This window comes from Dreissena polymorpha, chromosome 3, assembly GCF_020536995.1.
Source record: "Dreissena polymorpha isolate Duluth1 chromosome 3, UMN_Dpol_1.0, whole genome shotgun sequence".
Taxonomy (NCBI): Eukaryota; Metazoa; Mollusca; class Bivalvia; order Myida; family Dreissenidae; genus Dreissena; species Dreissena polymorpha.
Window position 1 is genome coordinate 66,556,629 of NC_068357.1, and position 13,528 is coordinate 66,570,156.

At 37.0% G+C, this 13,528-nt stretch overlaps 1 protein-coding gene across 1 annotated transcript; it reads right to left on the minus strand.

Annotated features, from left to right (window-relative positions):
* Window positions 1-10: 10 nt before the first annotated feature.
* On the minus strand, window positions 11-10,619 carry LOC127874556 (uncharacterized). The gene is made up of 11 exons (XM_052418937.1): window positions 10,403-10,619; window positions 9,724-9,931; window positions 9,241-9,347; window positions 8,657-8,853; window positions 7,826-8,000; window positions 7,014-7,185; window positions 4,771-4,871; window positions 4,236-4,380; window positions 2,180-2,262; window positions 1,276-1,435; window positions 11-867 (listed from the first exon to the last, which is right to left on the minus strand). The coding sequence occupies exons 1-11, from the start codon at window positions 10,559-10,561 to the stop codon at window positions 767-769; spliced, it is 1,608 nt and encodes a 535-aa protein (XP_052274897.1). The 5' UTR covers window positions 10,562-10,619; the 3' UTR covers window positions 11-766.
* Window positions 10,620-13,528: the final 2,909 nt, after the last annotated feature.

Consider the following 13,528-nt stretch of genomic DNA (forward strand, 5'->3'; position numbering starts at 1 on the left):
AACACAAACAGTCACGCAAACAGTTTATTCAGACTTACGGGTATACAAAAGTACATCGTCTAAATCTTCTACACAGTATCCTCTGTCTCGTGTCTAGGTAAAACAACATCACATTGACAACAAAATTAATAATATTTATTTAAATAGAAATAAATACAATCATGAACATGAAGTTGGCGGTACTGAAGTTTATAGAACAGTATTATTAAGACTCGCATTTCTCATTACAAACGCTTCTTTGATAAATGTACACACATTATAAATTATTGAGTTGTCAAATGAACCTAGTGGCGTGTGGAACTTATATACAGATGGGTTGATATCAAATGTAACGGCTACTATATTTTTCTCGACTCAGTGTAGCGTCGGTATATACATATATACTGGTATTTATCTTCTTAATCAAAGTCCCTACAACAAAGACAATAACGCTCATTTCATATGGTTAGGGTGCAATTAATGATGATGGGATTATAAATTCCTTTACTTTTCTATCTGTTTATGCCCAATGTTGTAACTGATGTTGGCTTTAAATTTTGAGAGGTTTAAAGGTTGAGAGATAATCGTATAAATCGTTTCTGGGGGCCGATATTTCTCACACCACCATATGAATATCACGATTTCTTATTAGAATACATGTACATGTATATACATGAAGTGTGCTTTGTCTCGAATGTGTGGATGTGTATTAAAATTGCAATTTATTTGAATAATATATTATAAACATAAAAACGTATGTTGAAATGGTGGTACACTGTATTAATGACTATAAAAGATTTTTTCTCAGGATTTTCCCGCTTGGCGACCTTGGCAATTCCTTTACGATGTTTACTCCCCCTCGAAGTCGTTTGTAGGGGGCTACTTGCACTGTAAAATAAATGTTATATACAACATAAAGCATATAATTAATATTTCATCAATGATATTTTACCTAAAGTTCAGCAGCGAATATTGTTCAAAATCAAAGCACTATAAAATTATTTTTAATTTTGAAAAATACATGAGATTACGTTTACCGACATCAGTTTTAACACAGCGAAAAACACACACACACACACAAATTTCCATTGAACTCTTTGCATGCTGAGAAATTTGTCGTCTGCTAAAATGTTGTCTGCTGAATTTCTAAAATTAGCATTTTCTTCGATTTTTTTTAAAGACTACTTTCAGAACAGCAAACAGTTTGGATCCTGATGAGACGTCACGTTCTGAGGCGTCTCATCTGGATCCAAACTGTTTGCAAAGGCGGTTCCAGCGCTGAAAGGGTTAACTTACTATTCACAAACTGCGCAATGTCGTCTGCTGTAACGCTCGTGTTGCAGACGACATAGGCGGTAGGCAGGTGGCCGTGAACAGGATGGGCTTTACCCACAACCGCTGCGTCACACACCGCAGGGTGTTGTAAGAGAACGCTCTCGAGGTATGCCGGGGCGATCTAAAAAAATATAGTTAAATATACCTAGTTTACTACCTGAATTTTTTTTTTTTTTAAACTGAAAGGCAAATAAATCCATTCCTTGTTTCATTATGTGATGTAACATTTTATTTCAGTTTCTGTCTTTGGAAGGGTCAGAATGGCAAGTGCAGTTTACAAGGAAAACAGTATCTTAGCAAAGTAACACGGTTACCGTAATTGTCATTGTTATCCTGTAATTGATGAAAAATGAAACAGATAAGACTGCATGAGTGTGCTTGTTTAATTGTTCGTATTGTTCCTTGATATGTCGATGAATGTATACCAACGTAATAGGTCAAGCAGGGGTATACAAATATTTGTATTGGTTCCTAGGTCAAATCATTTTCTTGTTTACAATACTGGGGATTATAATCCCAAAGCATCGTTTAAGTTTTTATGACCCTATGCATATGGTGTTCGCCTTGCAACCGAGTTCTGGACGCAATCTCTTGAACCTTCTAAAACACCAAAGTATTAGTTTACCCCTTGGTGCGGACTCGAGAGTTTTTATAAGAGTCGAAGCCGTACGGTGCGCTTATGGCTTGAGTGCTTAAACTCGATCACATCGGAAGCCTTCGGTGAGTACGGTATTGAAACTAGTGTTAGCTGATAAGCCAAAGGTCAATTCATGCAGATCATTGCTTGGAGACATACTCGCATATGACCTAAAGTTTCCCTAAGATGCGTTATGGCTCCGGATCCAGGTTTTCAGTTGTCAGTTACCTGGTATCCCTTGTATTTAATGATCTCCTTCAGTCTGTCAACGACGAAGTAGTGGCCGTCGTCGTCATAGTAACCGATATCGCCTGCAATAGTAATATGTACTTTGGATTACAGTAGACTCTGCCAATACCGGACTCTCTGAATACCGGAACTCTCCCAATTCCGGACGTTCGGGCCAGTCCCGTATTTTCTCCTTCTATTTCTTTGTTAAAAAATGTTTAATAAACCGAACTCTCTGAAAACCGGAAACCGGACGGGTATCTCCGTAAATTTGGTCATTTTCAACGTAAAATACATTGAGTATACCGGACGGTCTAAATTCTCAAGATGCCCGAGGCGTGAAAATAACAATACCTAGTCAGCACAGCGAGTGCGGTGTCACACATTTTGCTCGCGAAATTATCGATAATTGGATTAAACATACCATAAAGGTGTCAAGTCGTTACCGCGCTCTGTGAGTCACTATCACGCTCACCAATGCATACGGCTACTGTATTATGCTATATAAAAACATTCGACAACAAGTAGTACCATACGATGGTTAATTACAATAGGAAGACCCTAAAAACAAGTAACATTGATGTAAAAACGTTATATTACAAGCATTCGGCAAGTTTTAAGCATCTAAATATCTAAATATCGTTCCACGATGTAATCTACTTTCGCTTTCGAGTCAGGATCGGATTCATTCGGGTTGCGTTCATTTGCATAATTTATACAAGCCATTTTCGCATTCGCTAAGTTCCAGTTACCCAGAATTCATTTTGATTTCACATAATGATTATTCATGAATGCTACGTCATGCTTCCGACGCTTACCGTATCCAATCTCGTGTTCGCCCGTAAATGTTCGGATATTTCACGGGAGATATAAATGGAATTATTTGTGGCTATAAAAAAATTAAAAACGAGCATTTTGTATCTCGTTAAATCAATTCTACCAGACAACATCTTACGTTGAAATTTTGCTAAAAGGAACATTGTTTTTTTTATGGGTTAGCTTTATTTAACGAAATATTCGATATTTTTGAGCGTGATTGTTACTTTGTAAAACAAACTGTGAATGTCTATAATAGACGTGCGTTAACACCACAAAGTGATTTACTCGATCGTTTTATTAATTATTTATTATCGCCTATGATAAACAATTTAATTAAAAAATTAATGCATGCCGTTGCGACGATCACTTTCTTGTGATCTTCTCGGTTATTTTAAAAGATCTTATAGCCATGTTTTTAACATAAAGGAGAAATGTGCTTTCAAGCAAAGAGTGATCTTGGACTTTTTCGTGATATCGTAAACTTCAAGAATTAGTAGGTCTGAGATTATGAATATCTTAAAAAATATCTTAAAAAATGATTATGACGCTGTTGTTTGCTTGTGTGTATGTTTTATGATAATAAATCGTGTATCTACAACAATCTTATTTGTGTCGTCACTCGCCTATATGACAAATGCCACGTACGTACATGTATAAAGCACCTCGCTCACTTTGGGATTAATCAAAACAAGTCAGTATGGAATATTTTTTGTTTTCAATCGATTAAAACACATTTTTTAAGAATGCAATTAACATCATCAGTACCTGCGTACAGTTATCACATGGTACATGTAAATGTATATGGTTTGTTTTATTTCATGTGATTCTGTACACAATGCATACCATGTATATTTCGGCAATATGCAAACTCTTGGTAAACCGGAACTCTCTGAAAACCGGACGATCAGGCCTGTCCCGAGACCGTCCGGTTTACAGAGAGTCTACTGTATATAGTTACCTGAAAAAACGAGTTCCCGTGTGTGAACAATCGTTTTTTACGTTACATACGTGCTTGTTTGTTGCAGCCAAACGATCTTTGCACATGATCAGAATATCCGTGAATGTAATGTAACGAACAACCTGACAATATGCGCACGACCCTTTTAGTAATAACACGGAGCGAATATCTAGAGTCCGTGGTAATTAATTGAAATTCCTCTGTTATCGTCTCAATATTTTCATATATATTGCATAGAAACGGACATTTCATATTTGTAACCAAAGACCAGATTATTACCTGTCCTCAGCCAACCATCTTCCATGAGCGTTTCGCGCGTCGCTTCCGGTTTGTTCAGGTAGCCCTTCATCACCTGTGGTCCCCGGACCCAGATCTCGCCGTGCGCGTGCGCATTGAGCGTCGCCATGGTGTCGATGTCTACCACCTTTATATTAAAAATATATTCATATAACTTGAGCACTTGATATATTGAAGTTTATCATAAGCCCTGCTTTTCAGCACTTACGACGTCCATGAAGATGCAAAAATTGTTGTAGCATTATACAATATAAAATACAAATATGATTTTCGGTGTGCAGCGATTGTTCAAAAATACATCTTAGCCTTAAGGCAACTAATTCTCAAGGATTATTCAATTGACAGTTATTACCCGCATATTTAGATAAAACTTGCGTAGAGGAGTGCTGCCTCGTGTGTTTGCCCACTTTTTATAATAATACTATTTACTTGCATGTGCACATAGTTGTTTGTTTAACTGCAAGATAGTTGATTACGAGATAATGTCAGTAAACAATCACAAAAATGCTTCCCCTACTTTGCTCTCTGTGTTGGGGAGGGGAACACCGATAGAGCCGTATTTCCACCAGTCCAGCGGAGTTGTGTGTGTGGCGGGACTCGTCTCCGACATCCCGTAACCTGTCGGGTAAAGCATGTTTACCAATGATGAATCGGTTTTAGTATAAATAGGCCGCGACGTAAATCGGTCATCACCATTCGACATAAAGTCCCGGATTGCAAAGTAGGTAATTGCCTTTGGATCCGCGACTTTTAGGGGTCCCATTAGACCGTTTAGATACAGACAACAGTGACTTTTTTCTTAAATTCTTTATCTGCTAATTATAAACTCGTTTTGGAATGACGGTATTATTAAGACATCAAATACCTATAAAAGGGCATTGCCACATTATATAGCTTGCCAGCCTTGACACTGGTAGGCTAAAGTAAACGAGTGAAATCGACTGGGCACTGGCGTTCTAGTAGGCACTTTAAGAAAAAGGGCCTATGGCATGAGAACCGAAAGTGTAACTGCCTATGGGCATTCACGGTGATTAATCCAGCACTGTCAACATATACGGTGATGTCAGTGTACAATTCTGAAATGGGCTTATATGCTGTAATGTTTGTAATTACCAGTAAATTAAAAATTTACTATCGCAAGTGGTCGTAACCTTTTGATTGGTAACTACTACAGTATATGGAATTCCCTCTTTGTTAACCACATTTGAATTTAGAGCTTGTCCCCATGCACAATGTTAAACCAACTGTATCGCCAACCCAACTGAACTGATGACAAATACTTTATTGTAAGTATTGCGATGACAACAAAGGTACACACTTGAGAAAAAGAAACTTAATGTTCATGTAAAAAATCACATTCGTGATCAGATATGTATGGTGGAAAAGATTCATGAGCGTGTTATAGCAAACACGGCGTAGTAATTCGTTGCCACAACTTAGTTATTCGTGGGAAGATACATTTATGGAGTCAACCGAATAGATAAAATACGTTTGATGCGTCGATTGTATACGATCCATAAGCAAAAAGCGCGTTCTTATACAAAAAAGTCGAGGTAATGCATTTCTTCTAAACGGAATATTTTAAAGAAAATATTCCCATAAATGTTATTCTATTTTAAGAACCTAGCCCTTAAACATGCATTATGTCATTTTCGATTGACTTGGACTTGAATAAACCTAATTAAAATGTTGTGTATAATAAAACGACAAAATAAATAACTATTCAATTTCACCGCGGAATCATTGCCCGGTCACAGGTGGTTAGCGTGTAGCTATGATATTCATTAGTGAAAACATCATTTTGAATTATAAATAATCATATTATAACGAGCAATAAACTTTTCGGAAAAAAATCACTATCAAATATATATATATATATATATATATATATAACAAGGTATCCAACTCAAAATCACCCGAAAACGGGGTGCATCGCTTTGAACAGCCATGACTTCACCATTGTGCAGCGATTTTAACGATCTTGGTCTTATTTAACGCAGAAATGAATTTCATTTCTAGAAGTGTATATATCTTGTAATATTTCCACAAATGCTGGGTCAAATTTTAAGAAATAACACGATACACAACTCGCGTAACCTACTTGACACCGATCAGACAGAGTTAATGAATGAAATCTTCAGTTGTAAAGACACACCTTCGCATTGAACCAATGAAATCACTCGTGTGTTTAAAATGTCGGTTAGTTGAAATATATGTAAACAAAGGTTTCAAACGGCGCTGGACAGTTAGTTTTTATGCATAATGCATCGGCAAGCACGGTAAGAATGTTTTTTCATACGTTTTATTGAATTATGGTATCGAGGTCCGTGAACTTTGCAGGGAAAATGCCCTTTACTCCGTGAAGATTTCATTCATTTATCCTGTCTGATCGATGTTAAGTAGGTCAGGCGAGTTGTGTATCTTGTTATTTCTTAAGAGTTGACCCAGCATCTGTATAAAAAAATGCAAGACATGTACATTTCCAGAAAGGAAATTCATTTCTGTGTTGAATAAGACTGAGATCGTGAAAATCGCTGCACAATTTATGAAGTTATGGCTGTTCAAAGCGATGCACCTCGTTTTCGGGTGATTTTGAGTTGGATACCTTGTAATATATAATATTTGATAGTGAAATTTTTTTTTTCTAAAAAGTAGATTTTTCGTTATAATATGATTATTTATCATTCAAAATGATAATATCACTAATTAATATCATAGCCACACGCTAACCACCTGTGTGCCCGGTAACCCTTTCTCTACCTTGTCTGAGGCCAGTCAGACCCAGCTTCCGGACAACGGTCTCTGTGAGGTCCTTGCCCAACGGGGCAGCCCCTGAATAAGGAGTCCGCCAGTGACTCAGGTCGTAGCGCTCTACGGAAGGGTCAGTAGCCAGGAAGTTCACCACAGGCGGCGCTATGAGGGAGAATGTCGTCTGCAAGTAAGTGATTTAAGTATTTAGTGTATTGTAATCTTTGATTAATTATGGCTGTAAAATGCGTGCTAAAACTTGTTTTTAATCATATAAACACGAAATAATTCAATTGGATTCCATGGACTAGTTGCAACCGTAAACATCTTTATAAGGAAACGACTACATGTGTATAAGTAATTATCTGATGATGTTTACAATGTGCGTGGTTTTGACGTTAAATGAAATGTATAACCATGTTCTTTCCAATGATATGAAAATTCAAAAATGGTCAAGGCCATTAATTCATGTGTGAAGTACCAAGTAAGTCTATTCATTTGTGTTTAGATGTATTGTTTGTTTAGAAAATGATCAAACAGGAACAATGGCAAATGGGAACTTCGTAAATAAGCTAGAGTTATAATTCTTGGTCACTGCATTCCGCCGGACGACATGTTTGAAGCTGTGATACCTGTAAAATATATTTGAGGATTTGAATTGTATTCTTAAATCCATGCTAACAAATATACATTCAAACAGAAGGGCGAACGAACAGACAAACACTATCCAATGTACATTGTACGTCCCAAATATCTTTTGTTTTGGGCAAGTATATTTAGTAATCGAACAAATATCGGATTCCCATATTCCCTTCTCAACCCACCTTGTATTTCTCAAGGGATGCCAGGAAGGTGTCGGGTTGGAACCGAGGAAGTGTGACCACCGCGGCCCCTTGGCTAAGTGGGTTAAGAAGCCCTATCACAAGCCCCGCGATATGCACCATGGGGAGGGCGGCCAGGGAGCTGTCACCGTCACCAAACGGTAAAAAATGTTCGTGGCTGAAAAGAAGGCCATGTTTATTTTTGACAATAATTTATTGTCTTATAATGAGGATTCGACGTTCGCGGTATAGGTTTAGTACGTGTTTAGATCACATGCACTTTTAAGAAGTGCGATATTAATGCAGCAGCAGCAGTAGGACATTTTTATGAGATGATGATGTTAATCACGATGATGATAATTATGATGATGTCGTTGCGGTTGTTGTTACAGTCGTCTTAATTTTCGTCCTTTATTGCTATGTACGGTAATAAAAAAGTAATATAGCTGGTCAATTGTCAGTGCCGATTTGGTGCAATGTTTTGATAAACTTGTGTATCGCATTTCATTTTTAGCTCGGCTGTTTTCGGAGAAAACCCAAGGTATTGTCATAGCTTGCTCGTCGTGTCCGTGTCCGCCGTCGTGTCATCCGCAATGCTAAAACCATAACATTTTGTTAAGGTTTTGAACATTGGCTCTAAAATCAAAGTGCTACAACTTTGAAACTTCATATAAAGCCGCACCTTGATGAGTTCTACATTCCACACTCATTTTTGGGTCATAATGTCAAAGGTCAAGGTCACTGTGACCACTAAAAAAATCTGACAAGCTTTCATTTATTCAAAACTGCATCCGCAGCCGAGCGTGGAACCCGTTATGCGGTGCTCTTGTTTACCTCAATGCAGCCAGCTCAGCGACCAGGTTTCGATGGGTGAGCATGACTCCTTTAGGGAGGCCCGTGGTGCCGCTGCTGAAGGGCAGGAGAGCCACATGGGAGGCAGGGTCAACTACCACTGGGGTTACGTGAGGTCGCGGGCGCATCAGCTTTTCAAGGGTGGGAAGTTCATGGTGATGTCCAACGACGATTACGTGCTGAAAATTATACGTAATTGACTCTTGAAGGTTTAAATTTGTAGAGGCAGTGATAAGACAAAGAGGACATTGACGACAATTTCCTGTGAACGCGTTTGTATTGAAACAACCCGTGTTTTAATTGTTAATGAGTACATGTATATACATCTGGTAGGTAGTCGTTTTAATGTTGATGTATTTATAGAATGGCTAAGATAATATATCTTCACAATGCTATCAAGTTTCATTGCGACCACGTTTTATTATAAATATTACAAAATAAATAAAAGACAAATAAGGTATCCGGCGATATGTTTAAAGATGGAAGTACCGATGCGAATATATATACGTGACTCTGTCGTGACTCAGTTGATTTAATACTCTGAAAATATTCATATGGGTACATACCCGTATTTGTTTTGAGGTCTGTGACACAACCTTGGCCTTTTCTACGCAGTCAGGCGTGACGAATAGAACGCTTGTCCCTGTTTCATTTACTTGGGTCTGCAGTTCACCTTACATTCAAAAAATCAAAACGCACAAATCACATTCAAAATCAAAAGATTCGATTGAAGTTGTAGCTAATAAATATCGTTTCGTATCATGGTAATTCAATTGTAATCGTGAATTGACATGGATAAGGCATTTGTGCATAGTGTTCATTGGATATTAGGAATCGTTGGTGAGAGAATACGTAGGCAAACGGTATGGGCGTGTAGTAAGCGCTTGAGATGTTTGATCTCCTTTGGCCCGTGCTTGAGTTCCGTTTTTTTTAAAGAATTATTTCATTTTCCCCAAATACCGAATCATTTTCGATGAAGAAAATACCATTCTTAAAAGTAAGAGAAACAAATGAAGATTCACGTCCGGGTAAGAAATAACGCTAATCACCTGCTGTTAACTGTGGATTGGCGATGGTTAGCGCACCACCAAGTAATGTCACCGAACAGAAAACGTGCGCAAATTCAGGGGCGTTAAATCCGCAAAGACAAGCCACGTGCCCAGGGCCAAATCCAAGGGCGGATAAATTGCTGGTAACGTGTTGTATTTGTTCGTGTAGTTCAGCAAATGTGGTCTTCTTATCGGTTATCCCTTCAACCTTAAAGGTACCCAAATAATTATATTAACAATTATGTTGATTTGTTTAAAAATATGATACTTTGTAAAAAACAAACACTTAAATACAGATAACCCACCATGTAGACAGAGAGTCGGCCTGCGACAAAAGAGTTAAGTATCTTGTATCTGTTTAAGAAATATTCTTATATACATCGCTACCCTATCATACAAAAGCTATAAAATACATTTGCAAAACAGTTCAGTAACGCAAGGTATCTGCAAATGTTTCACATATGTAGGTATTCATTTATCAAATGTATTTGGTGCTTTGCGATCTTTCATTCCGGTTTCCGAAATATTAAGAGTGGGGTATTTTTGAGTTTACTTAATATAAGGACGGTACACAATTTGAGGTTTTTTTAATTATTTTTGTTCCACAAATCAAAACCTACTTCACATTTACTAATAAAACATACTTGGAATAACAAGACGTGTTTCTATAAAACCATACCAGTGCAATTTTGTCGTCTCGTTTGTTAAATCCATTTAGTATGTATTGTCCAATAGACACGTTTGGAATTTCCACCGTGTACTTTGACATGTGATAAAGTCTTTTGATCAAATTGGTAGATCGACTACAAAACGATGTACATTTCATAATTGTGTTCATCTTGACCGCTATGACTAATATGTTCGGATTGTACTGCAAGTCACCACTGAAGAAGTCTTATCTTGCAAGTCAATCGTTATATGGGAATTCCACATACTGACATTCATGATAACATTACATTACGTAAAATTGATTAACGTACGACAGTGCGATACAAGTACAGCGATAATAGCACAAACAGCTTCACATTTTTTTTTAAATTATAGCGTCACCTGGCGTATTAACTCAACCTGTTAAATGTTCATATCAACAAGCGTCAATGAAACATAACCAATAAAAAAAAAAAGGTTAAATTTTGCCAAAGACCTATGTTATCTATAGGTCTTTGATTTTTCCAAAAAGAAAAATGTCTACCGTTTGGAAAATTTGTAACCGATTGTTACATCCCGTTTCCTTTTCGTTAAATATTGACAGCAACAGTTTCTGCGAGCTTTTTAGTTTTAGTTTTGGAAATTTTAAAAGGCATTTTATGAAAAGTCTAGTTTTTACCTAAATGAAAAGTTTTTTACCTTAATGAAATTTAAAAAAATACACTTTTCGAAGGAGAAGTCTGGTGCAAAAATGTTGCGTTTTCAACAAGTTATTTCTTATTCTATGGACAATTGTTGACAGAGAATGAAGCAAAACACGAATTAAATATATTTCAATCATTAGTTTAATTTTTATTTGTTTCAGACCATATTCACCAAGGTAAAGGTTTACACCATTCCTTAAATAACTTGCAACTTGAGGCTGCACGAATAGTCACAGGTGCCACGAAATTAGTCTCAATTCAAAAGCTTTTGGAAAAAGTCGGATGGGAAACTTTAAGTAATCGTAGAGCTAAACATAAACTTCTTCTTTTAAAAATAAAATCAATAACAACATTACCCAAACTTATCTTTCAGACTTTTGTCCACCAATGAATACCAACGACCGCTATGATTTAAGGAATACTCAATCACAGTTCACCCCAAGAACTAGAACTGCGCTCTACTACAACTATTTTATCCCATCCACTACTCGTGCTTACAATAGCCTTCCAACCGAAATCTCGAACGCAACATCCATCATCTCATTTAAAAAAGGTCTTTCATCATCAGCGGTCAAGATTCCAAAATATTATTATTACTTTCACGATACCTGTTATATATATATATATATATATATATATATATATATATATATATATATATATATATATATATATATATATATATATATATATATATATATATATATATATATATATATATATATACGTAAAAACATAATACAAGCACCTCTTTGCTCTTGTGGCAAAGAAGAAACAGCTTGCCATTATTTTTGCACTGTCCATTTTACTCCACCATTCGAGTGCGCCTCTTGAACTATGTATCGCACTTCTGCATACCCTCTACCAATGTATTGCTTTTTGGAAATCCTCCTCTTTCTTTGGAGGCCAACTGCAGTATTTTTGCAGCAGTACATACCTTTGTTGACAACTCTAAGTGCTTCGACAAGACGCCGACGCATTCGGTACCAATTCTCTCATAATCCTAGCGTGCTCCCCAGCTCCGTTCTAACTCTTGCTCCAACCTCGTTCTGCCACTCTGCTTCCACTCTGCTTCCATTTCTTTATCTATTCCCTTCACTAGCTCTTCCTGCAAGAACTTTCCACCACAACCACTCGACATTAACATCTGTTAAATATGAAGTCCTTCTCGCCTAACGCATCGTGTTTTTGTCATGCTCTTGGAACGACTTACAATAAGCTTATTTTAGCTTCCATGTCAATCCACATATTACTGTGTATGTTATTCATGTATGTGCATTCCGAAATAAATTTGTTTAAACCAAATTACTTGCAAAAACGTAATTACGTTATTACATATAATAAATATGGCATGCTTGAGTCGCTAATTCTTCTAAGCAACAAGTATCGAGTATTTTTGTGTCGTATTTAATGGCACGTTTAAACAGATGCCGGTAAACATATGAACGCAACCCATCCTGATGTAATAGTCTAACATTATTCGTTCATTCTAGTAGTTATATTTCCCGGGATAACTTCGGATGAAAGGAGTTTGACCAGAAATTAATTGCGCCTACAGCTGGGTTTCCTCTATTCACTGATATCTGTGTCACTATTCGATATGTTTCGATCCATGTGACAGATACATAAACTCTACCCATCTATAGTGTTTAGGGCTGAGCTATCAAAGCGACTACCCGGTTTCGTAAAGATTGACATGAAATATTTTTAAAGTGGCTGTTATGGTGCCTCGTTTAACTTTGTATTAATAAGGAGATATCTGATATTGTAATTATTTGCCTTTATTTTTCTGGAGAGGCCTAAAATGTACAGTTTTATGTCTCACTGAAGAATTGTGCTCATAAATGTTAACCCTTTGCATGCTGGGAAATTTGTCGTCTGCTAAAATGTCGTCTGCAGAATTTCTAAAGTTAGCATTTTCTTCGATTTTTTTCAAAGAATACTATCAGAATAGCAAACAGTTTGGATCCTGATGAGACGCCACGTTCTGTGGCGTCTCATCTGGATCCAAACTGTTTGCAAAGGCCTTTAAAATTCAGCTCCAGCGCTTTAAGGGTTAACACGACAATTCAGCTCTTAAATGGCTGAATGCATATGGGCAAGGCCACGGGTTTAATAGGGAAAAAATAAGGCCCTCACTTTGCCTTTTTTAGGATACACATTGTCATATTCGATAATTCCACGAATAAGTTCTTGAACAGGCAGATGCTTTGCATTGACCGTTCCAAGGCGGTTACCCCAGGTTTATTCTTCTATGTGTGTATGTTGTTTCGTTTTGTGCTGTTTTTACTGTTTTGGCAATTGGTCACTTGCCTTAAGTAAAGGACCAACTAATTATTTATAATGAGAATGCAATACTGCTCCAGCAGCTGGAGTTTCACTTCTTTATCGTGAACAGGCAAAAGAACGGAGGTTGGGACATAGTGCGGTGTAGCCTTTTTGACGTGGTTATC

Excerpts from the sequence above, each read along its gene's own strand:
- LOC127874556 (XM_052418937.1), bottom strand. The coding sequence starts at position 10,561 with ATGAACACAATTATGAAATGTACATCGTTTTGTAGTCGATCTACCAAT. Across the intron at positions 9,348-9,723 it reads CAATCCACAGTTAACAGCAG|GTGAACTGCAGACCCAAGTA; the intron begins GTGATTAGCGTT and ends TTTGAATGTAAG. Across the intron at positions 4,381-4,770 it reads TCCCCAACACAGAGAGCAAA|GTGGTAGACATCGACACCAT; the intron begins GTAGGGGAAGCA and ends TTTAATATAAAG.